Genomic DNA, 25,732 nt, shown 5'->3' on the forward strand with positions numbered 1-25,732 from the left:
TTCCATTACCAGTCTTCCTTTTTCCCTCAACTGAGGATTCCCCTCCATCATGGTTGACCGGGCTCCTTGACCGTATCTGTTCCATTTCGTGCACTTCTGCTCTCACCCCTTTCCCTCCCTCCTAGAACCATGATAGGATTCCCCTTGTTCTTACCTTCCATCCCACTAGCCTCCGCATTCAACGGATCATCCTCTGCCACCTCCAGTGTGATCCCACCACCAAACACATCTTCCCCTCCCCACCTCTTTCCGCATTCTGAAGGAACCGTTCCTCTGCGACATTCTCATCCACTTCTAAATCACCCCCGACACCAATTCCCCTTCCCACGGCACCTTCCCGTGCGAACACTTCCTCCCCTCCCACCGTCCAGGGCCCCAAACACTCCTTGCGAAACAACGATTTACTTGTACTATCAATTTCGTATATTGTATTCTCTGCTCACGATGCGGTTTCCTCTACATTGGTGCGACCAAACGCAGATTGGGTGACCGCTTTGCGGAGCACCTCTGTTCAGTTCGCAAGCGTAACCCCGAGCTTCCGGTTGCTTGTCACTTTAATTCTCCGTTCCACTCCCACTCTGACCTTTCTGTCCTCTGCCTTTTTCACTGTTCCAATGAAGTTCGCGTAAGCTCGAGGAACAGCAGCTCATCTTTCAGTTAGGCATTTTACAGCCTTCTGGACTCAGCATTGAATTCAACAATTCCAGATCATAACCTTTGCCCCAATTTTTTTCGGACAGCTGATGTTGGTGATTTTTCTGTTCCCATTGACACCTCTTCTAGACCCATCTTTTGTTTATTCACTTGTCCCGTTACCATCTCCTTTTGCTTTGCACCATCATCCTTTTTGTTATTTAATCACTCCTGCCTTCCACCCGATCACAGACCTTTTATGTTCTTTTTCCCCATTCCTCCTTTCCCTGACTATGTACTTGTTTAAACACTGTTATACCTCTCACTTTTTCCAGTTCTGATGAAAGATCATCGACCTGAAACGTTAACTGTGTTTCTCTCGCCACAGATGCTGCCTGGCCTGAGGATTTTCACCATTTTCTATTTTTATTTCAGATTTCCAGCATCCACGGTATTTTGCCTTTGTAGTAAGAAAAGCTGTTTTGAAATGATTAAGCCTGATGGTTTGAAGGGATGGAGTTAGTGTAGTGCAGTGTAGTTATTAACCTTCAATCCTTCAGCTGTTCATTTACCTTCTTGATATTATTAACTCCTCCAAGTCTGTTGTTACCTCTGACATCAGTTACAAACAAAAATATTAATCAACACAAACCAAGATAAATAGGAGGATATTAAAATTCATGACCATTCTTTGTAACTTTTTAAAAAGCTAGGCTTCTGATAGTGACACTCAGTAGTGCTGCTTATTCACTTGCAGAATCCTCATTTTCAACCCAGCTTTTAATGCCTCATTAATATTTATGTAAATTCACTGAGAATTTTTGAAATTGAAGCAATAAGAAACTTAAGTGAAGGAGAATTATTTCCACTTTGTGACCTTCAAAACTTTATCTAGCTCTATGGGCCCAAGTTTCCACAAGAAAAAAAACGGGCGCCCCTCCGAGCTGGGCGCCTGTTTTTCGCGCCTAAAACGGCGCCTAAAAAAAAAAATCGTGATTCTGGAGCGTTCTGCAGCTTCTTGTCTGCCTGGCGCGGCGTGCAGGGGTGCGGAGCCTACACTCGCGCCGATTTTGTACGTGGGAGGGGGCGGGTACTATTTAAATTAGTTTTTTTCCTGCCGGCAACGCTGCACGTGCGCATTGGAGCGTTCGCGCATGCTCAGTGTGAAAAAAACATTGGCACTCGGCCATTTTTGTAGTTCTTTGTAGCTGTTTAGTTTTTTAAATTTTTTTAATAAAAGTACATTGCCATCAGCACAGAGGCTTCATGTAGCAGTGAGAAGGGTGCAGGAAGCCTCAAAGTTGAGGCAGCCGTTTCCCGACGACCTCCGCCTTTTGCCGTCGGGAAATGGCTCCTCAATTTCTGAGGCTTCCTGCAGCCTTCTCTCTTTCCCGCCAGCCGTCTGGAATGGCTCCATTCCCTCCCCCCCCCCCCCCCCCCCACCCCCCAGCATTCGTCGGCTCCCTCCTCCGGCCCGCGTTCGGTCGGCTCCCTCCTTCCTCCTCCCCTCCCCCCCCGGCCCGCGTTCGGTCGGCTCCCTCCTTCCTCCTCCCCTCCCCCCCCGGCCCGCGTTCGGTCGGCTCCCTCGTTTTGTGAGGCTTGCTGCACCATTCTCCCTGGCTGAAGCACTTTCACACAGGTAGGAAGATGGTTTATTTAATCTTTTCTTTGCTTATAAATGTTTATTCAGGTTGGATTTATTTGTATAATATTTGTATAAGTATAAATAAGGATTGATTGTAGAATTTAATGAGTTCCCTTCCCCCCCCCCTCCCCCCCCACCTCGTTCTGGACGCCTGATTTGTAACCTGCGCCTGATTTTTTAATGTGTAGAACAGGTTTTTTCAGTTCTACAAAAATCTTCACTTGCTCCATTCTACTTTAGTTTGGAGTACATTTTCACTGTGGAAACTTTCAAATCAGGTGTCAGTAGCCGGACACGCCCCCTTTTGAAGAAAAAATTCTGTTCCAAAGTAGAACTGTTCTACCTGACTAGAACTGCAGAAAAAAAAATGTGAGAATTGCGATTTCTAAGATAGTCCGTTCTCCACCAGTTGCTCCTAAAAATCAGGCGCAAATCATGTGGAAACTTGGGCCCTATATAACAACACTTGCATTTATACAGTGCCTGTAACGTAGTAAAACGTCCCAAGATGCCTCGCAGAAGCGTTACCAAACAAAATTTGACATTTAGCCACATGAGATATTGGGACAGGTGACTGAAGTAGATTTTAAAGAGTGTTTTAAAGAAGAAGAGAGAGGTAGAGAAGTGGAGAGGTTTAGGGAGGGAATTCCAGCGCTTGGGGCTTAGGCAGCTTAATGCACAGCCGCCAATGGTAGAGCGATTAAAATCAGGGATGTGCAAGAAGCCAGAAACGGAGGAGCACAGAGATCTCCGAAGGTTGTAGGGCTGGAGGAGGTTACAGAAATAAGAAAGGGTTTGGCAAGGAGGGATTTGAAAACAAGGATGAGAATTTCTAAAACCTGTGTTGCGGACCGGGAGCCAATGTAGGTTAGTGAGTACAAGGGTAATGGGTGAACGGGCCTTGGTGCAAATTAGGATACGGGCAGCAGAGTTTTGGGTGAGCTCAGCTTTATGTAGTGTGGAAGATGGTGGGCCAGCCAGGAGAGCATTGAAATAGTTGCGTCTAGAGGTAACAAAGGCTGGGATGTGGGTTTCGATAGCAGGTGAGCTGAGGCAGAGTTGGGCGATGTTGTGGAGATGGAACTAGACGGTCTTGGTGATCGGAGTGTATATGTGGTTGGAAGCTCAGCTTGGGGTCAAATACAACACCAAGCTTGCCTCAGCCAATAGCCAGGGAGAGGGATGAAGTTGGTGACTAGGGAATGGAGTTTGTGGCGAGTAGGAATGACAGCGGCTTCGGTCGTCCTAATATTTAGTTGGAGAAAATTTCTGCTCCTCTAGCACTGGATGTTGAACAAGCTGTATAACAAATCAAATACAGGGGCGAGGTTGAGAGAGGTGGTGGTAAGGTAGAGCTGGTTGGAACCTGACGTGTTTTTGGATGATGTCGCTGAGGGGCAGCAGATAAATGAGAAATGGGAGGAGGCCAAGGCTAGATCCTTGGGAGACTCCAGAGGTGACTACAGGAACGGGAAGTGAAGCCATTGCAGATGATTCTCTGGTTACTACTGGATAGATAAGAATGGAACCAGGCGAAGAAGCTTGTTTCAGACTAATTTAAATACTTGATGTAAATATCCTTAAGAATTCAAACTGAAATGAAAGTAGTCACAAAGATCTACAGCTGCTTGAATCCTTCTCAGCACATGAAGTTGCTTGGAGCACTGCTTACTTCAAATCGGAATCAGGGAGGGAAGACGAAGGGTATTGCCAGTCAGTCAGGTCATCATAATCTGAAATCAACAGAACAGCAAAGACTTTAAAAGCATATTAGCTGGGCTGTACAGCAGGCAATATTTTTCTGTAATTGAAGTCTGATGGGAATGCTTTTTTCATGCAACACTAGATGTCGGTGTTGCCATCAAAAATGAATGGAAATCTTTATTCTCAGGATCAAATGGTCCATTTCCTTTTCCCTGGGGTGGGGGTGGGGGGGGGGGGGTCACATTTTAGAACATCAGTAATATTTTGCAAAAGATACATTGTTCTTTTTTTTAAAGAAATTCTGACAAGAGTCTTGAAATCAGTTGTTTTAACAGTTAGAAATTGAAAGTTTGCCTGTAATCAAATCTTTGTTAAAACTAACATTTGCCTTTTTATAAAAACATTTTCACCCCATTTCTGTTTTTTCAATAGCTTTTATTTTATTTGGCATTTGCTGGGCTTGCAGTTGTTAAACCCCAGACAGTGAAACTGTGGCTAGTGGAATGGATTGTGCTCAGAATATATTTTTAAATGGTGATCTCATGTTAAGCTATTAACCTTGTTTGTGTAATGTCTGTGCACCAATGCACTGTTCAATTTTATACTTTTTTTTGTTCAGTTTTGCTTTCTTCTGAGGACGAAAAAGGACTTCAACCTGACGGATCAGATGTAATTTTGTTTGAAGGCGCTTAACCTCTCTCTCTCTTGCGTTATCTACAGCCAAGACAAGTGGACAGCTTGCTGCGAAGTATCCAGCAGTGCCACTCTGAAGTTAGCTGTTGGCTGGTACATGGGAATAGCCGACAGACTATTCTCCCTCCCTCTGCCAACTCGCTGTCATGGGAAAGTGTCTGGCCTCTGCTGAGTGCTTCGCCATGGTGGTACTATTAAAATACATACTTTAGACTTTTTAAAACATAATATATTCTTCTAGTTCAGTATAAAAAGAACTTTACTCAGCTGCAATTTATAAAGGAAGCCACCACCCAATTGCCTGAGTGCGATCATGATGCACTGTGTGAGGAACCTTGACTGTGAACTAGGATCCTACCACTTCATGGTGTAATGTGTTAATGCATTAATGCATTACTATGCTGTGGTACTTGATAGTTCATTAAATTTGTCCAAGAACGGGCAGGTTTCGTCATGTATTTTCTATCTCTTGACATTATATTTTATTGATATTTTCATGACAGCTTCTAGTACATTTTTATATCTCTAAAATGACCAGTATCAAATCCTGAAGCTCAACTATGACTAAAGTGATCTTGCAGGTTTTCATGTTCATATCTGAGTATTTAGTCTTTATTTTTGTGCGCTTCCAGTGACATGCTTGGAAAAGTGAAAGCAGGTATTGCAATTTGTTTTAAAAACCTGCTTGATACTCCTTCAGTTTTTTTTAAACAAAATGTTCATAATTATTATAAACTTTTTTGTTTAGTTTTAAAAGCCAAACTAAGAGTCCCAAAACCAACAAGAATCAGTTGCTACATTGAGGTGACAGTGGATGATCTGCACAACGAAACTAAGAAAACTGGAAAACGGAATGGAAACCTCCATCCACAGTGGAACGAGACATTGGCCTTGTAAGAAAAACTGCCATTTTTATTACTTTATGCTGCACAGACAAATAATAATTTTACTCAATACTTGTACAATGAAGCACTTTTTCTTAACGGGCTATGTTTTCACGGCTGAATGAGATTAGAGGTGGGCACTATTTAGTAGGGCTCACGGTCAAGTTCATTGCATGGCAGATTTAATCCAGGACTAGCATTGGTTATGTAAACTGGGATTAGGATTCAATGTGAATGATGTAAATATGTTGTAAAGATTTGATTTTTTTATTTTCTTCATTTTGAGAATTTTGGTTGATCCCCATTTGTGTTGCATTCTTCTATCGGAAGTAATCATATATTTTCATTCTGACACTAATTTGTTTCACTTTGTCATCTTAAACGTGCTGACTGGAAAGGATTAGACCAGCTTCTTTGTATATAGTCAATGCACTGCAAAGTGTTACGATTGCATCACACAGGCAAGTACTTAATAATGCGGCAGTGCATTCTGGGGCATGAGAAAGATTACATACCATTTCAGCTAATATGTTACACTGGGGTCTAACGTGTTGGAGCAGTGGATTGGATCCTTCTGATGCGACCAATGAATGAGCCGCATCTGATTAAGGACATTTACATAACTTTGGCATGGAACCCGAATGTTAAAATAATTTCAGTCTCTCGCTCACTTTCTCCAACACTCTGTTTCCTGATCTTACAATCTCTTCCCTTCATAGCTGTTTATCTCTCTCCATCATCACTTAGAATCATAGGATCATAGGATTTTACAGTATAGAATGTATCTTTAATGTATTTGCTTCATGGATTCTTTGCTATTTAGAACGAGTTGGTTTATTAGCAAAGGTTTAACAATCACACTACACATTACCAATTCATCCACCAGGCTCTCAACCACATGCCTCATCACGGATCACCTGAACTCAACTGGCTGGGGTTTTATTGAGCCTTGTGAACATCACGTGACTGGCTAAGCCACTCATAACTCAACAGCTCGACAAACCTGTTGGCATACTCACAGGTGCATACATTACAGTAGCTATTCAGCCCATTGCACGAGTGCCAGCTTTCTGAAAGAGCTACTCCCTTAGTCCATTCACCTGCCATTTCTGATACCATTTAGATATCCCAGCTCCTTCCGGCCCATAAATAAACCTGTTTTATTATATTTTTGTTATATCTTCTTGCCCTGGCTGCTGTTCCCAGTAGTTTTCTTTCTGGTGGAGAAGCTGCCACTGCTCCTCCAGTCAGACATCAGATTAAATGAGCAGATCAAGACCCAGTAACCTTAGGAACCCGGTCTGCATATTTGAAGAGGGCTCTCTCGTGGGTATCCATGCTGTCTGCAATTTAAAATTGCAGTTGGCCAAATCTTGTAGAAACAGAGTGGGTCAGTCCCCAGCTCCATTTTAACTGCCTCCCCCCTCACCCCACACTATGCTGCAAACTTTTATAATTTATGAATGGATTTGATAAGGTTAATAAGGAAAGATTATTTCTTTTGACTGGGGGATCAGTGGTGAGGGGTTTTTGATTTAAAATTTGTTACTGTGTTATTAGAGCATGGAATGCTTTGCCGTGGTGAGTAGCGACCATTGCACGAGTAGATAAAGATTTGAAGCAGAGCTAGCTGCAGCTCTGTGGGGATAGTTTTGGAGAGCAGTAGCAAGGTGTCAGTACAGGCACAGTGGGCTGCAAACTTTTATAGTTCTGTGTGTGGGGGAAGAAGCACCAACAGTCTTTCAGCAGGGGTGCACTGGATTGACACATAGCTCCTGCTCCCAACAGCATTGCTGTCCTTGGCTTCGGACCTGAGTGTTGTGATTAACAAAGACATATCCAGACCAAAAGAGGAGAGTAGCTGGAAGCGGGAGCTGCGTCCAATCCAGTGTACTACAGCTTGTAAAAAAAAAATTAGCACAAATTTACTGGCAATCCAATTATTTCTATCAGTGAGAGGGATCAAGAGATGGAGTTCCATGAGCTGGATAAGATTAGGAAGCAGGCTGGATTTGTGCTGCAGTCTGGATGCTCGTATGAGACCATTTTTAATAAAATGCAAATGCTGGAAATTTGAGACAAAATTGGCTGGAAATGTACAGTAGATCATCCAGAACCTTTTAAAGAGAAAAAGGCAGCTTAATGTTTTGGATGGTGTCATAAGGCTTGACCTCCAATTTTCCTCTTGCTCCCTCTGAGGGAGATGCTTTGCCATTCTCTTACTTTTAAGAGCATCTTCTCTTGGAGAAGGAAATGTCTTCTCCCTCGAGGGTTATGTTTTCGCGGCAGTATGAAATTGGAGTGTGCAGCTCAGCAGGATGTAACATTGCGAACTTATGGGCGGGAGTCCATTCTATGGCAGTTTCCCTCTGTGACTGACTTTGGACATCTAAGCTTTGGGTATAAGGTAAATCTGAAAGATAGAAATAGATTTGAAAAACCTGATCTGAGAATTTAATGGGGTTTTAATATTTTCATGTCAGTTCTGAATTCTTCTGTCCATTGTAATCTCATATTTTTCATCCTAGGAATGTAACCCCACAGAGCCGATTGGAGCTGAAAGTATGGAACAGTCATACCTTAAAAAATGAACTATTTGGCAATGTGTCTATTGATGTCTGTGACATTTTAAAGAAGAACAATGGAAAGTGTGAGTTCCTCCTTCCATATATTTTTAGCGGTCACGAAGACGATGTAATCCTTGCACAGTAACGTTTATATAGTTTCCATTGTAATTACTGAACAAAAAATGTAATTGGCAAAATGGTATAGGTGGTTGCAGTATTTATACTCTATTTGCACTTATCTGTAGAGAAAAAATAAGAATATAGTTTGTTAAAACAATTACTCTCTCTCAGCCTGGCCATCCCCCCTGGTACAGCCTTGATCTTCGCTCCCTTAAGTCCAAAGGACGCAGACTTGAATGGATATGGCAGACAACTGGTTTAGCCATTCACCGTCAGATCTGGCTGAACCACATAAAGTACTATTGGGTCCTGCTCTCATCTGCCAAAGTCACTCATTATTCCAGAATCATTCTGGAATGTAAAAATAAATCCCGGCACCTATTCTCCACTGCAAACCATCTTTTTAAAACCCTCTCCTTAATCTCCACCCTCACCTCCGACAATAAGTATAAGGAGCTCATCGACTTCTTGACACAATCCATTCGACCGCCTCTGCCTCTTCTCCTCTTCCCCTAGCCCACCGGGCCAAACCTCCTCTAAGGATCCTCCCTGCCCGAGCCCTGACCTCACATCTTTCTCCAGTTTCTCTCCGATCTCCCCTCATGACCTTTCCGAACTCATCCTATCCATGAGACCCACTTCCTGCTCCCTTGACCCTACTCCCACTAAACTGCTGACCACCTAACTCCCTTTTCTGGCTCCCATGTTAGCTGACATTGTTAACCATTCCCTCTCCTTAGGTACTGTCCCCTTCTCCCTCAAATTTGCCATCATCACCCCTCTCAAAAAACCAACCCTCGACCCCTCCGTCCTTGCAAACTTGAACGTGTTGTCACCTCCCAAATCCGTGCCCATCTTTCCCACAGTTCCATGTTTGAATCCCTCCAATCGGTTTCTTCACCTGCCACAGTACCGAAACAGCTCTCATCAAAGTTACAAATGACATCCTTTGTGACTGTGACAAAGGCAAACTATCCCTCCTCATCCTTCTTGACTTGTCTGCAGCCTTTGACACGGTTGACCACTCCATCCTCCTCCAACGTGTCTCCATCGTTGTCCAGCTGGGTGGGACTGCACTTGCATGGTTCCATTCTTATCTATCTAATCATAACCAAAGAATCACCTGCAACAGCTTCTCTTCCCACAGCTGCATTGTTACCTCTGGTGGCCCCCAAGGATCTATCCTTGGCCCCCTCCTATTTCTCATCTACATGTTGCCCCTTGGCGGCATCATCCGAAAACACTGCGTCAGTTTCCACATGTACACTGATGACACGCAGCTCTACCTCACTGCCACTTCTGTCGACCCCTCCACGGTCTCTAAATTGTCAGATTGCTTGTCCGACATCCAGCTTTGGATGAGCAGAAATTTTCTCCAATTGAATATTGGGAAGACCGAAACCATCGTTTTCGGTCCCCGCCACGAACTGCATTCCCTAGCCACTGACTCCATCCCTCTCCCTAGCATCTGTCTGAGGCTGAACCAGTCTGTTCGCAACCAAGGTGTCATATTTGACTCTGAAATAAGCTTCCGGCCACACATCCACGGCATAACTAAGACCGCCTACTTCCACCTCTGTAACATTGTCCGTCTCCACCCCTGCAACAGATAATCTGCTGTTGAAACCTTCATCCATGCCTCTCTTACCTCCAGACTTGACTACTCCAAAGCACTCCTGGCTGGCCTCCACATTCTACCCTACATAAACTAGAGGTCATCCAAAACTCGGCTGCCCGTGATCTAACTCGCACCAAGTCCTGATTACCCATCACCTCTGTGCTCGCTGACCTACATTGGCTTCGGGTTAAGCAACGCCTTGATTTCAGAATTCTCATCCTTATTTTCAAATCCCTCCATGGCTTCGCCCCTTCCTATCTCTCAAATCTCCTCCAGCCCCACAACCCCCAAGATGTCTGTGCTCCTCTAATTCTGCCCTCTTGAGCATCCTTGATTATAATCGCTCAACCATTGGTGGCCATGCCTTCTGTTGCCTAGGCCCCAAGCTCTGCAACTCCCTGCCTACATAAGAACATAAACCTCTCTGCCTCTCTACCTCTCTTTCCTCCTTCAAGACACTTCTTAAAACCTACTCTTTGACCAAGTTTTTTGTCACCTGCGCTAATTTCTACTTTTGCAGCTCGGTGTCAAATTTTTAATCTCATAATACTCCTATGAAACACCTTGGGACAGTTCACTATGTTAAAGGCGCTATAAATACAAGTTGTTGTTGTTGTATTCTGAATGTCTGAGAAATAGAGAGAAATCTGTCTGCATTAAATTGTCGGCATAAACGATCCAGATCTCGAAGACTTCCCTTCATGTGTTATGGCTCACTGACCGATGTTACTGGGGTTTTTGGCTTATGGAGCATTACATAGGATGTATGGAACAGAAACAGGCCATTCAGTCCGACCAGTCCATGTCAGCGTTTATGCTTCACTCCATCCTCCCGTCTTTCTTCAACTACCTCTATTTCCTTCTCAATCAAATGCCTGTCTAGCCCCCCCCCTTAAATGCATCTATACTATTTACTTCAACCACTCTCTGTGGTCGCGAGTTCCACATTCTCACCACTCTTTAGATAAAGAAGTTTCTTCTGAATTCCTATTTGATTTCTTGGTGACTATCTTATATTGATGGCCTCTAGTTATGCTCTTCTCCACAAATAGAAACACTTTCTCTAACTATTCTGTCAAAATCTTTCATAATTTTAAAGACCTTTATTAGGTCATGCCTCAGCCTTTTTTCAAGAAAAAAAGAGACCATGCCTGTTCATCCTTTCCTGATGGGTGTACCCTCGCATGCATCCTCTCCAGTGCCTCTATATCCTTTTTATAATATGGCGACCAGAATTCCAAGTGTGGTCTAACGAAGGTTCGATACAAGTTTAGCATAACTTCTTTACTTTTCAATTCAATCCCTCTAGAAATAAACCCGAGTGCTTGGTTTACTTTTTTATGGCCTTGTTAACCTGTCTCGCTATGTTTTGTGATTTGTGTATTTGTACTCCGAGATCCCTTTGCTCCTCTACCCACCCAGACTAGCACCCTCCAAGTAATGTGACCTCCCTATTCTTACTTCCAAAATGTAATACCTCACATTTATCTGTGTTGAAATTCATTTGCCAATTATATGCCCATTCTGCAAGTTTATTCATGTCTGCCTGTAAATTGCTGCAGTCCTCCTCAGTATTGGCTATCCCCCTCCCCCCTTGCCAATTTAAAAATTGTATTTTTGATTCCAAAGTCTAAATCGTTAATTTAAAATTGTGAACAACAGTGGTCCCAGCACTGATCCTTGTGGAACACCACTACCCACCTTCTGCCACTGTGAATAGCTACCCTTTACCCCTACTCTTTGCTTTCTGTCTTGAAGCCAGCTAGCTATCCATTCTGCTACTTGTCCCCTGACTCCGCATTCTTTGACCTTGTTCATCTGTCTATTATGTGGTACCTTATCGAAGGCCTTTTGAAATCTAGATAAATTGCATCTACTGCATTACCATTGCATACTCTCTCTGTTACCTTGTCAAAAAAATTCAAGGAGGTTGATCAAGCAAGACTTTCCCTTTTGAAATCCATGCTATCTATTCATTATTATATTTTTGGTTTCTAGATGTTCTTCTGTTTTCCCCTTTAGTAGGGATTCCATTATTTTCCTATCACCGATGTTAAGCTGACTGGTCTATAATTCCCTGGACATAGTCTATCCCCCTTCTTAAATATAGGTATTACGTTAGCTATCCGCCAGTCCTCTGCCACTACACCTTTTTCTAAAGAATTATTAAATATGTGTAGTAATGCCTCTGCTATCTCTTCTCTGGATTCTTTTAAAATGCGTAGATGCAATTCATCTGGACCAGGGGTTTTATCCTCTTTGAGTTTGATTAGTTTATTTAATGTATCGTCTCTTTATTTTAAATGCACTTATTTTATCCCTAATCTCATCATCCAATGTCATGTCCATCTGTTCTATCTCCCTGGTAAATACTGAAGCAAAGTAATTATTTAATATTTCTGCCATCTCTCTATCATTACCTGTGGTATTATCCTGTTCTTCCCTTAGTGGCCCTATTCCCATCCCGGCCTTCCTTTTTTTTTTATTGATGTGCCTGTAAAATATTTTACTATTTTATTTCATGTTCCTTGATAATTTAATTTCATAGTTCTTTTTTGCCTTCCCTAATTGTTTTTTTGACTTCTCTCCTAAACTCTTTGTTTTCCCCCTGATCATGCTGTCCCCTGCTGTCCATATACTTAATGTATGTCTCTTTCCTTACCCTCAATTTTTCCCTTATGGCTTTATTCATCCATGGTGTCTCATATTAATGTTTAGTTTTTTTTTAGTGGAATATATTTTTCCTGGACTCTGTTGAACAACTTTTTAAATGTTTCCCATTGCTGTTCTATGCCATTATTTGCCAATATTGTTGTCCATTTTATTTCCCAAGTTCTAGTCTGAGCCCCTCAATCAGGTTTACGCTAATTTATTACCCTGGTCTTTGTCATACTTATATCCTTCTTAATTATTATCTTCAAATGTGTTATATGATGGTCACTATTGCCTAGATGTTCCCCTACTTTTACTTCTCTTATCTGCTCTGCTTCATTCCCCATTACTAGATCCAATAATAAATCCTCCCTTGTTGGTCTTTTTACATATTGGGTTAGAAAAGAGTTCTGTACACATTGTAGGAACTCCATTCCCTATCCCCTTTACCTACCTCTTCTGTTCAATTTATATCAGGGTAGTTGAAATTCCCCATGATTCTATGTTTTTTTTCCTAATTTCCCTAATTTGTCTGCATAGTTCTTCCTCCACCTACCGTCCACTATTTGGTGGTCTGTAGACTACCCTTATTAGTGTGATTTATCCTTTATTATCTTTTATCTCTGTCCATATGGATTCTATTTCTGTCTTGCTGATAGCTGCATCACTTTTTTTCTACTGCCATGTTATCCCTAATTATGGGAATTGTAGATCTTCTCTGGATGCAACAGAAAATGTTGTTTATTTTTGGAGAAATCGGCACCTTTTTATAGTTTTTTTTAGTATTTACAAAGCTGTTATGAAGCCGTACTCTTTGGCTCTTAGTTGTTATGTAAAAAAAAAGCAACAGAGGGAACAGCTGGTATAGTGGTCTTTTCACCCCATTTGTTCAAGTTTTGTTTCCTTGTTTCCACTTCTACATGTCCTTCAGGTTTTTCCACAATTTTCCAACTGCAAGAACAGACATGCAGGTGACCTGCTCCCAGACCTCTTGACGCTGCTCTCAGCTGATTGCTTGGGTTTGTGAGGGCAAAATGTTGGTGTTCCCCCCCCCCTCACCCCACCGCCTTTTTCAATGTTGCATCACTTTGCGGGAAAGTATCTGGTCTTTGCTCAGCATGTCTCCCTGGCAGCATTAATGAGATCAGGAACTTGTGAGCATCATGGACATAGACCTTTGACCTGGTCCGTGACATTGGATTTTGGAGCACCATTTTCTGGCTCGCTCTCCCAAATGAGAAATCACTGAAGCTTACGCCAACTGTGATTGATCTTATTAGTGGAATGGTTTGCAGAAAGATAGTTTTGAAACTTGACTCAAAATGCTGACCATTCCATAAATGTTTAAAGTGCATTGTATAATTCCACACTGAAAGAGGTACTCTAGTTGCCCATAAGGAGAAGCTGTGTTCATAATGAGAGGGACCTAGGGAGTTATTTTTATTGTGGCAGAGGAGTGGGTTGAAAGCTTGCATACCAGCCAAATATTTTTATTTGTCTCTTCCTCCCTGTTCATAATTGTTCACATCTATTGCGAGTCGACCAAGTAAGCAGTGAGGTAGATGAGATAGACTGTTGTGAGCTTTGTTCTTCCTTGCCTAATGAAGAGGACATTATCATGATGGGAGATGTGCTTGAAGGCTGTTATCCTCTGACCACAGAGGCAAAAAGGTGTTGCGTTTTACGAAACAGATTGTAGATCTTTTCTGCATGGAAAATATTGTAGGGGGACGAAATTGTCCCTCTCTTCCGGCGGCCATGGGGTAGCGCAGAATGGCCGCCGACTCGCCGTGGGGGTGCCGCATTTTAGAAATTGCCCAACTTCAGGAGCGGAGCCACATCTGGGACCGCTCTGCCTGTTTTCGTGCAAGCTTTTAACCCACTCCCATCTAGCGGGAACCACCCTGCGAAATTGCCCCTTGCCCGAAATTGAACTGTGGGAGAGGCCCCGCTGCTGGCCGGTGCCCCGACAGCTTTTGCTGTCAGTGCACTCTGTGAAATGGCAGCATGGCCGCCCTTAAAGGGGAGGGCGCACTACCGCGGCCGCCATGTTATTTTCTTTTTGTCGGTTGGCCCGACAATTATACCCCCGGGTGCGTCCGGGCCGCCAACAGGCCGCCTGGCAGCCCTTCTTGGGTGCCAGGCCACTGGCCCGGTCGAAACCCTTCCTGGTGGCCCAGTGGCCCTAACTAAACTATCTGCAGAGTTTGCAGCAGCCCTCCCCTTTAACTGAAGGGGAGAGACATTGTGTCACGCCAGCGATTAAATCATCAGCTTGGCGCTGATGACTGACAGCCGCGGACACACTGTCTCGCCCCCACTTCCAGTCCGCTATTGAAGGCCACTGCGCTTCGCTCCCTGTTCCGCCCCCATGACGATCCACTTCCAGCCCGCTGGAAAAAAAATTCCAAGGAGCCGAATTTCACCGGAAAGGCTGCCACATCCATTGCACCGGCCAGAACCGTTCAAAAAGGGTAGGTGCGCACTGCTTCTGGCGGAGGGCAATTTCTACCTCATGAACTTTATGACATCATCTATACGTTTTTTAAAATGTGAAAACTGTTAATAATTTTAACTTAATAGACGCCATAAAATTGGATCCTTCAATTAAAGAAAGAACTTGGATTTATGCAGCACCTTTCATGACTTGAGGGTATCCCAATGCGCTTCGCAGTCAATGAAGTATTTTTGAAGTGTGGTCACTGTTTTAATGTAGGAAACGCAGCAACCAATTTGTACCACATATGAGATAAATGAGCAAGTGATGTTTTTGGTGGTTGAGGGATAAATGTTGGCTAGAATGTCAGGAGAACACCCCTGCTGCTCTTTGAATAGTGCCATAGGATCTTTTCTGTCTACCTGAGAGGTAAGCATGTCACGCCAATTGCTGTTTTTTTTTAATAAGGTTCCTAGGCTTGTTTTAACATCTCATCCAAAAGATGGCATCTCTGACAGTGCAGCACTCCCTCAGTATTGAAGAGGTAAAGATGTTCAGAATAAATCCATAAGTTTCAGTGAAATGAGTATAGTTGTATATTGTGACAGGAATTTTATTGAGTGGCTGCAACATCAGGTCATCTCTAGTACTAAGACAGCGATGGATGGAGACAGTGTGTACTTCATTCAGCTCCTACACCCTCCGTGCCCCTCCATGTCAACACCTTAGTTTTCAATAATATATCACTGTGTTATATGAAAGCTTTGACTTGATGTTTATCAAGTTGGCTGATTCATGGTCTAACCAATGAATAATTCTTTTTTTTGTACTTGAGACGAGATGAACAGGAGCTCCTTGTGCAATGGTCAGCTCGGTAAGCAGTACCTTATGAGAGAGTCCTTGAAAAATTATAGACGCTGTATCGTCCAGAGGGGAGGCTACACTTTGCCTGCAAACGGAAATCCCCTAACCATTAATTGCTATTTATGGTATTTTAAAATGTTCAAAAATGGTTTGCAGCTGGTTACATAATTGTACAGCCATTCACAGCTTCAATAATAATCCTTTGATGGCGTGTACTGGTACGTTAAATTAGAAATCAATTGATAGCTTCTTAGTGTATTTTTTATGTAGAAGTTTTTTTAAGTTTATTTTAATCCCTCTGGCTCCATTAGATGCAGAAGGAATTAATGTTTATGAATGGGAGACAGCATGACAATAAGTTGTCACGCCAATTGCTTTTTTTTAAAAGAAGAAGGTTTCTTGGTTCTCAGTTTGGGTTTTATTGTAGACACTTGGCGATTCAGTTTTTCTGCCCGTTCTTTTTTTTTCCCATTTTGAACTGTATTTTTTGCACTTAGAGTTTATTTCTCCAGGCTAGAAAAGCAGATGTCTGATCTGCTTCTAGTTTTCTGTGGATGATGCTTTTGATTTGTACAATCACGCCTGCGTCAATTTATCGCTCGAGTCCTCTGGAACTCTTGTGCTAATTGGTATAATGAATTTGCTGAGCCCAACCTTGTGAGGGAATAGTTTGACTTCGGGAAAGTGTATACACAGTGAGCTTTGTCTTCAAGTTTTGAAACTGGATGTAATGGAAATCAATCCTTGTGTCTAAACTTCTTGGATGTCAATTCTAATCACTTTAATGGCAAGTGAGTTTTTCTTCATTCATGCTGATAAAGGATGATTTGGGATCATAGTAACAGGAGTTGGCCATGGAGCCCCTTTAACCTGTTCCGCCATTCAATTAGACCATAGCTGATCTGTATATGAACTCCATCTACCCATCTTGATTCCGTGTCCGCCTCCAGCTCCTGACGGACCGCGTTGCGGAGCTGGAGCTGCGGGTAGATTCACTCTGGAGCATGCACGATGCTGAGAATGAAGTGAATAGCATGTTTTGTGAGTTGGTCTTACCACAGATAAAGGGTCCACAGCTAGATAGGGAATGGAAGACCAACAGGAAGAGCAGTGCAGGGAAGGTAGTGCAGGGGTCCCCTGTGGTTATCTCCCTGCAAAACAGATACACCGCTTTGGGTACTGTTGAGGGGGATGATTCATCAGGGGAGAGCAGCAGCAGCCAAGTTCATGGCACCGTGGCTGGCTCTGCTGCACAGGAGGGCAGGAAAAAGAGTGGGAGAGCGATAGTGATAGGGGATTTAATTGAAAGGGGAATAGATAGGCGTTTCTGCGGCCGCAACCGAGGCTCCAGGATGGGATGTTGCCTCCCTGGTGCAAGGGTCAAGGATGTCTTGGAGCGGGTACAGGACATTCTGAAAAGGGAGGGTGAACAGCCAGTTGTCGTGATGCATATAGGTACCAACGATATTGGTAAAAAAACGGGATGAAATCTTATGAGACGAATTTAGGGAGCTAGGAGTTAAATTTAAAAAGTAGGACCTCAAAAGTAGTAATCTCAGGATTGCTACCAGTGCCACGTGCCAGTCAGGGTAGGAATCGCAGGATAGCTCAGATGAATACGTGGCTTGAGAAATGGTGCAGGAGGGAGGGATTCAAATTCCTGGGACATTGGAACCGGTTCTGGGGGAGGTGGGACCAGTACAAACTGGACGGTCTGCACCAATGTCCTAGAGGGAGTGTTTGCTAGTGCTATTGGGGAGGAGTTACACTAATATGGCAGGGGGATGGGAACCTATGCAGGGAGACAGAGGGAAATAGAAGGGGGTCAGAAGCAAAAGATAGAAAGGAGAATTGTAAAAGTGGAGAGCAGAGAAACCCAAGGCAAAAAGCAAAAAGGGCCACATTACAGCAAGATTCAAAAGGGGCAAAGTGTGTTAAAAAGACAAGCCTGAAGGCTCTGTGCCTCAATGCGAGGAGTATTCGGAATAAGGTGGATGAATTAACTGCGCAGATAGCAGTTAACAGATACGATGTGATTGGCATCACGGAGACATGGCTCCAGGGTGACCAAGGCTGGGAACTCAACATCCAAGGGTATTCAGCATTTTGGAAGGATAGACAGAAAGGAAAAGGAGGCGGGGTGGCGTTGCTGGTTAAAGAGAAAATCAATGCAATTGTAAGGAAGGACATTAGCCTGGATGATGTGGAATCGGTATGGGTGGAGCTGCGGAATTCCAAAGGGCAGAAAAACGCTAGTGGGAGTTGTGTATAGACCACCACATAGTAGTAATGAGGTTAAGGACAGCATCAAACAAGAAATAAGGGATGTGTGCAATAAAGGTACAGCAGTAATCATGGGCGACTTTAATCTACATATAGATTGGGCTAACCTAACTGGTAGCAATGCGGTGGAGGAGGATTTCCTGGAGTGTATTAGGGATGATTTTCTCGACCAATATGTCGAGTAATCAACCAGGGAGCTGGCCATCCTGGACTGGGTGATGTGTAATGAGAAGGGACTAATTAGCAATCTTGTTGTGCGAGGCCCTTTGGGGAAAAGTGACCATAATATGGTAGAATTTCTTATTAAGATGGAGAGTGACAAAGTTAATTCGGAAACTAGGGTCCTGAACTTAAGGAAAGGTAACTTCGACGATATGAGGTGTGAATTGGCTAGAATAGACTGGCAGAGGATACTTAAAGAGTTGACGGTGGATAAGCAATGGCAAACATTTAAAGATCACATGGATGAACTTGTACATCCCTGTCTTGAGTAAAAATAAAAATGGGAAGGTGGCTCAACCATAGCTAACAAGGGAAATTAAGGGTAGTGTTAAAACCAAGGAAGAGGCATATAAATTGTCTAGAAAAAGCAACAAACCTGAGGACTGGGAGAAATTTAGAATTCAACAGAGGACGACTAAGGGTTTATTTAAGAAGGGGGAAATAGAGTACGAGAGGAAGCTTGCAGGAACATAAAAACTGACTGCAAAAGCTTCTATAAATATGTGAAGAGAAAAAGATTAGTAAAGACAAACGTAGGTCCCTTGCAGGCGGATTCAGGTGAATTTATAATGGGGAACAAAGAAATGGCAGACTAATTGAACCAATACTTCGGTTCTGTCTTCACAAAGGAAAATACAAATAACCTTCCGAATGTACTAGGGGATAGTGGGTCTAGTGAGAATGAGGAACTGAAAGATATCCTTGTTAGGCGGGAAATTGTGTGAGGGAAATTGATGGGATTAAAGGCCGATCAATACCGGGTCCTGATAGTCTGCATCCCAGAGTACTTAAGGAAGTGGCCCTAGAAATAGTGGATGCATTGGTGATCATTTTCCAACAATCTATTTGACTCTGGATCAGTTCCTATGGACTGGAGGGTAGCTAATGTAATACCACTTTTTAAAAAAGGAGGGAGAGAGAAAGCGGGTAATTATAGACCGGTTAATCTGACATCGGTAGTGGGGAAAATGTTGGAATCAATCATTAAGGATGAAATGGCAGCCCATTTGGAAAGCAGTGACAGGATTGGACCGAGTCAGCATGGATTTATGAAAGGAAAATCATGCTTGAAGAATCTTCTGGAATTTTTTGAGGATGTAACTAGTAGAGTGGACAAGGGAGAACCAGTGGATGTGGTGTATTTGGACTTTCAAAGGGCTTTTGACAAGGTCCTGCACAAGAGATTGGTGTCCAAAGTCAAAGCACAAGGTGTTGGGAGTAATGTACTGACATGGATAGAGAACTGGTTGGCAGACAGGAAGCAGAGAGTCGGGATAAACGGGTCCTTTTCAGAATGGCAGGCAGTTACTAGTGGGGTGCCGCAGGGCTCAGTGCTGGGACCCCAGCTCTTTACAATATACATTAACGATTTGGATGAAGGAATAGAGTGTAATATCTCCAAGTTTGCGGATGACACTAAACTGGGTGGCGGTGTGAGCTGTGAGGAGGACGCTGAGAGGCTGCAGGGTGACTTGGACAGATTAGGTGAGTGGGCAAATACATGGCAGATGCAGTATAATGTGGATAAATGTGAGGTTATCCACTTTGGGGGCAAAAACACGAAGGCAGAATATTATCTGATAGGTGGCAGACTAGAAAAAGGGGAGGTGCAACGAGACCCCTGGGTGTCATGGTTCATCAGTCACAAAGTGGGCACGCAGGTACAGCAGGCGGTAAAGAAGGCAAATGGTATGCTGGCCTTCATAGCTAGGGGATTTGAATATAGGAGCAGGGAGGTCTTACTGCAGTTGAACAGGGCCTTAGTGAGGCCTCACCTGGAATATTGTGTTCAGTTTTGGTCTCCTAGTCTGAGGAAGGACGTTCTTGCTATTGAGGGAGTGCAGCGAAGGTTCACCAGACTGATTCCAGGGATGGCTGGACTGTCATATGAGGAGAGACTGGATCAACTGGGCCTTTATTCACTGGCGTTTAGAAGGATGAGAGGGAATCTCATAGAAACATAAGATTCTGAAGGGACTGGACAGGTTAGATGCGGGAATAATGTTCTCGATGTTGGGGAAGTCTAGAACCAGGGGACATAGTCTTTGGATAAGGGTAGGCCATTTAGGACTGAGATGAGGAGAAACTTCTTCACTCAGAGAGTTGTTGACCGGTGGAATTTCCTGCCACAGAGAGTTGTTGATGCCAGTTCATTGGATATATTCAAGAGGGAGTTAGATATGGCCTTTACGGTTAAGGGGATCAAGGGGTATGGAGAGAAAGCAGGAAAGGGGTATTGAAGGAATGATCAGCTATGACCTTATTGAATGGCGGTGCAGGTTCGAAGGCTGAATGGCCGACTCCTGCACCTATTTTCTATCTTTCTATATAACCGTTAAGATCCTTGCCTAAAAAAAATCTATCGATCTCTGATTTGAAATTTTGAATTGACCTTGCATCAATAACTTTTTGGAGGAGAGAGTTCCAGATTTTCACTCTGGTTTGTGTGAAGAAGTGCTTTCTGATATCACCCCTGAATAGCCAAGCTCTAATTTTAACATTGTTAACCCCTTGTTCTGGACTTCCCCCACCAGAGGAAAGAGTTTCTCTATCAACTCCTTTCATCATCTTAAACACCTCAATTACATCACCCCTTAATCTTCTATATTCAAGGGAATAGAGTCCGAATCTATGCAACTTTTCCTCCTCATTTGACTCTTTTAGCCCCAGTATCATTCTGATGAATCTGCGCTGCAACCCCTCCAAGTCCAATATATCCTTCCTGAGGTTCCCAGAACGGAATGCAGTACTTCATATGGGGTTTATTGTATTGTAAATCATTGCTGCAATGTACAGGTGTAAATACCTAGAAACGTTTTTAGATGAGGTCGGGTGTTCGGAGTTGCATGCGAGAGAGGAGTACTGGTGTTAGTGTGCGTGCGGAGGCCCAACCCGGCATTCGGCGCAGTGATCCCACCTGCAAGGACCATCAGCAGGTCGGGGCCTTCAAAGGAGCGGCGTGTGGAGGCATACCACTTCAAGGTACATACTGCGCGAGCTGGTGCAGGAGAGCGACGGCTGTGAAGAGGGCTACTGGATTGGACGTCACCATAATCCATGTCGGTGATTGCAGTGCAGGCAGGTGCAGCAGGAGCGGCGAGGTCAGGACACCGAAGCGGCGAGAGAGCGTGGGGCGACATGATCGGGGCCCAGGAGAAGCGTGAGTTCGGGGTCCAGAAGAGGCGAGAGCTGAGGGGCAGCACAGGCCAGCCCACACTGCGATATGTGCGCGCACTAGGTCCGTGTGGCAGAGTTGATCTCCAGTCATCTTGGTTAACCCTTGCCACTGGACCAAGACCTAGCTCTGTGAAGGCCGTGTGGTGGCTGGTGTGCAACGGCCACCACACGTTAAAAAAATCCACGCACAGGCATCTTCCACCCTTCAACATGTAGTTTGGGAACTGGAATATTAGGTCCCTCATTGAAACACCTGTGAACACATCCCTTTTTGGCGTGGAAGCAAGTCATCCTCGATATGAGGGACCACCTATGATGATGGGGTTTAATCCGAACTCTGTACAGCTGTACATAGCTTCCAGCCCTTTGTATTCCAGCCTCGAGATAAAGGCCAATATTCTATTTGCCTTTTTAATTACTTGTTGTATCTGTCCACAAGCTTTTAATGATTTCTGTACTTGGACCCCTAAATCTCTCTGCTCATCCACAGTTCCTAGTTTCTTGCCATTTAGAAAAGACTCTTGATTTATCTTTCTTGGGTCCAGAGTGGATGACCTCACACTTTCCTACATTGCACAGCTTTACCCACTCACATACTCTATCCATGTTCCTATGCAGCTTTCTGCTGCCTTTCACATTATTTACTGTGCCACTTAATTTAGTGTAATCGGCAAACTTCGATATACGGCTCTCTATTCGTTCATCCAAGTCACTTATAAATACAGTGAAAAGCTGAGGCCCCAGAACAGATCCCTGGGGGGGGGGGGGGGGGGTCACCACTAATCACATCCTGCCAATTTGAGCACAACCATTATTCCTAATCTGTCTCTCTCCTCCTAACTAATTTCCTATCCAAGCCAAAAGTTTGCCTCCAACTCCACGACGACATGCAAGCCGTGATCCTGACCAACGGATCCACCACAGACTCAATCCACGTCTGGACCAGGGTCCAGGAGGGCTGCGTCATCGCGCCAACCCACTTCTCGATCTTCCTCATTGCAATGCTCCATTTCACGCTCAACAAGCTTCCCGCTGGAGTGGAACTAAACTATAGAACCAGTGGGAACCTCTTCAACCTTCGCCGTCTCCAGGCTTGATCCAAGACCGTCCCATCCTCTGTCATCGAACGACAGTACGCGGATGACGCTTGCGTCTGTGCATATTCAGAGGCTGAACTCCAAGCCATTGTCAACATCTTCACCGAGGCATACGAAAGTATGGACCTTGCACTAAGCATCCGTAAGACAAAGGTCTACCACCAACCTGACCCTGCCACACAGCAATGCCCCCCGGTCATCAAAATCCATGGCGCGATCTTGAACAACGTGGACCACTTTTCATGTCTCGGGAGCCTACTATCAGCAAGGGCAGACATCGACAATGAGGTACAACACCGCCTCTAGTGCACCAGCACAGCTTTCGGCCGCCTAAGAAAGAGTGTTCGAAGACAGGACCTCAAATCTGGCACCAGGCTTCTGGTCTACAGGGCTGTAGTGACACCCGCCCTCCTCCTATGGCTCAGAGACGTGGACCATATACAGTAGACACCTCAACTCGCTGGAGAAATACCACCAAAGCTGTCTCCGCCAGATCCTGCAAATCTTCTGGGAGGATAGACGCACCAACATCAGTGTTCTCAATCAGGTCAACATCCCCAGCATCGAAGCACTGACCACACTCGACCAGCTCCATTGGGCAGGCCATATCGTCTGCATGCCAGACACGAGACTTCCAAATTAAGCACTCTACTCGGAACTTCTACATGGCAAGCGATCCCAGGTGGGCAGAGGAAACGTTTCAAGGACACCCTCAAAGCCTCCTTGATACCTGGGACACCCCGATCGACACCTGGGAATCCCGAGCCCAAGACTGCCCTAAGTGGAGGAAGTGCATCTGGGAGGACGCTGAGCACCTCGAGTCTCATCGTCGAAAGCATGCAGAAATCAAACGCAGGCAGCGGAAGGAACGTGCGGCAAACCAGACTCCCCACCCACCCTTTCCTTCAACGACTGTCTGTCCCACCTGTGACCGAGACTGTAATTCCCGTGTTGGACTGTACAATCACCTGAGAACTCACTTTTAGAGTGGAAGCAAGTCTTCCTCGATTTTGAGGGATTGCCTATGATGATGACTCATTTTTGTTAAGTTTCTTATGTGAAACCTTGTCAAATGCCTCGAAGTCCATATAAATAAAATTTGTAGACACTCTTTTATCTACCCTGTTTGTTACCTTCTCATAAAATTCAACTAGGTTCGTTAGACATGGCTTCCCTTTAAAAATCCATGCTGGCTCTCTTTGATCAGCTTGTATTTGTCCAACTGCTCAGTCACTATCCCTAATAACAGATTGCAGTAACTTCCCCATAACTGACGTTAGACTAATAGATTTATAGTTTCTGAGTTTATCTCTCTTATCCTTTAATAATGGAGTGATATTGGCAATTTTCCAATCCATAGAGACAATTCCAGAATCAAGAGTTTTGGAAGATCATGACTAACTCACGACGCATGACATCAATAAGTTAAACTTCATTGTATTTTCGCGAAGCATAATTGACAGTGCAATCACACGTTAATATTCATTGGAGACACGGTGGGTAGCAGCGTGCCCTTCATTTCTGGGGCCTAGATTTCATTCCAGTTCTGATTGGGATCAAAAATGTTATCTTTGCTGACACTAAGGGCCCAAGTTTCGGGCCGCGCCTAGAACGGCACAGCCCCGACCTGGACGCCTGTTTTTCGCGCCACAAAGTGCGCCTAAAAAAAACTTACAGACTCTCCGGCTCCCTGCTGGTCCTCTGGAGCCAGGCGCGGCGCAGCACGAGCTGTAGGGGGCGGAGCTAGGTTCCTGCGCTGAAAACAGTGGGCGCGCATGTGCAGTAGCTCCAGGCGCCCAAGATTGTGTGGGGGGGGCCCAAAGAACGCAGCCACTAGCCCTGGCCGAATGGCCTCACTGGGGCTGCGTGCATAAGGCTGCCTCCCACGCCCAGATCCTGCTTCCTCCCGATCCGACTCAACTCCCGCTTCCCCAGCTCCCGGACCCGACACCGACCCGACTCCCGCTCCCCGGACTGGACGCGACCTGACCTCCCTCTCCCTCCCCCCCCCCCCCCCCCCCGCCCCCCGAACCGAACCGAACCGACCTCCCTCCGACCACCCGACCCCCCCCACCCAACCCGCGCTCCCTGCTTCCCCCCACCCGAACCAACCCGACCCCCCCCCCCCACCCCGACCCGACCCGACCCGCGCTCCCCCCGACCCGACCCGTGCCCCGGACCAGACCCGACCCGACCCAACGCTACGTCCCTGTAAATCTGATGCTGGGGACGGGCCCTGCCCAAAGTCATGGGCCCGGCCTGGCCCGTTCAGCCTCCTCCCCTCTCCCCTCTCTCCTCCTCCTCCTCCTCCTCCTCCTCCTCCTCCTCCTCCTCCTCCTCCTCCTCCTCCTCCTCCTCCTCCTCCTCCTCCTCCTTCCCCCCCCCCTCCCGCCTTCTCCTTCCCCCCCCCCGCCTTCTCCTTCCCCCCCCCCCCCCCGCCTTCTCCTTCCCCCCCCCCCCGCCTTCTCCTTCCCCCCCCCCCGCCTTCTCCTTCCCCCCCCCGCCTTCTCCTTCCCCCCCCGCCTTCTCCTTCCCCCCCCGCCTTCTCCTTTCCCCCCCCGCCTTCTCCTTCCCCCCCCCCGCCTTCTCCTTCCCCCCCCCGCCCTCCTCCGCCCCCCCCGCCTTCTCCTTCCCCCCCCGCCTTCTCCTTCCCCCCCCGCCTTCTCCCTCCCCCCCCGCCTTCTCCTTCCCCCCCCCGCCTTCTCCTTCCCCCCCCCGCCTTCTCCTTCCCCCCCCCCGCCTTCTCCTTCCCCCCCCGCCTTCTCCTTCCCCCCCCGCCTTCTCCTTCCCCCCCCGCCTTCTCCTTCCCCCCCCCGCCTTCTCCTTCCCCCCCGCCTTCTCCTTCCCCCCCCGCCTTCTCCTTCCCCCCCCGCCTTCTCCTTCCCCCCCCGCCTTCTCCTTCCCCCTCTCTTCCCGCCTTCTCCTTCCCCCCCCCGCCTTCTCCTTCCCCCCCCCGCCTTCTCCTTCCCCCCCCCCGCCTTCTCCTTCCCCCCCCCGCCTTCTCCTTCCCCCCCCCGCCTTCTCCTTCCCCCCCCCGCCTTCTCCTTCCCCCCCCCCCCCGCCTTCTCCTTCCCCCCCCCGCCTTCTCCTTCCCCCCCCCCGCCTTCTCCTTCCCCCCCCCGCCTTCTCCTTCCCC

General features: G+C 45.8%; 1 protein-coding gene across 6 annotated transcripts in view; it reads left to right on the top strand.

The window, feature by feature from the left end:
• wwp2 (WW domain containing E3 ubiquitin protein ligase 2) overlaps window positions 1–25,732 on the top strand; it is a 247,327-nt gene that overhangs the window by 63,029 nt on the left and 158,566 nt on the right. For 5 of the 6 annotated variants that reach the window (XM_070898209.1, XM_070898214.1, XM_070898210.1 and 2 more), the window contains 2 exons: window positions 5,424–5,568; window positions 8,088–8,209. In XM_070898209.1, the coding sequence (XP_070754310.1) occupies window positions 5,424–5,568; window positions 8,088–8,209 (267 nt within the window). Of the gene's footprint in view, window positions 1–4,630; window positions 4,652–5,307; window positions 5,334–5,423; window positions 5,569–8,087; window positions 8,210–25,732 lie in introns of those variants that run through there. The other variant, XM_070898213.1, reaches the window with a different exon arrangement.

The sequence above is a fragment of the Pristiophorus japonicus genome, chromosome 13, assembly GCF_044704955.1.
Source record: "Pristiophorus japonicus isolate sPriJap1 chromosome 13, sPriJap1.hap1, whole genome shotgun sequence".
NCBI lineage: Eukaryota > Metazoa > Chordata > Chondrichthyes > Pristiophoridae > Pristiophorus > Pristiophorus japonicus.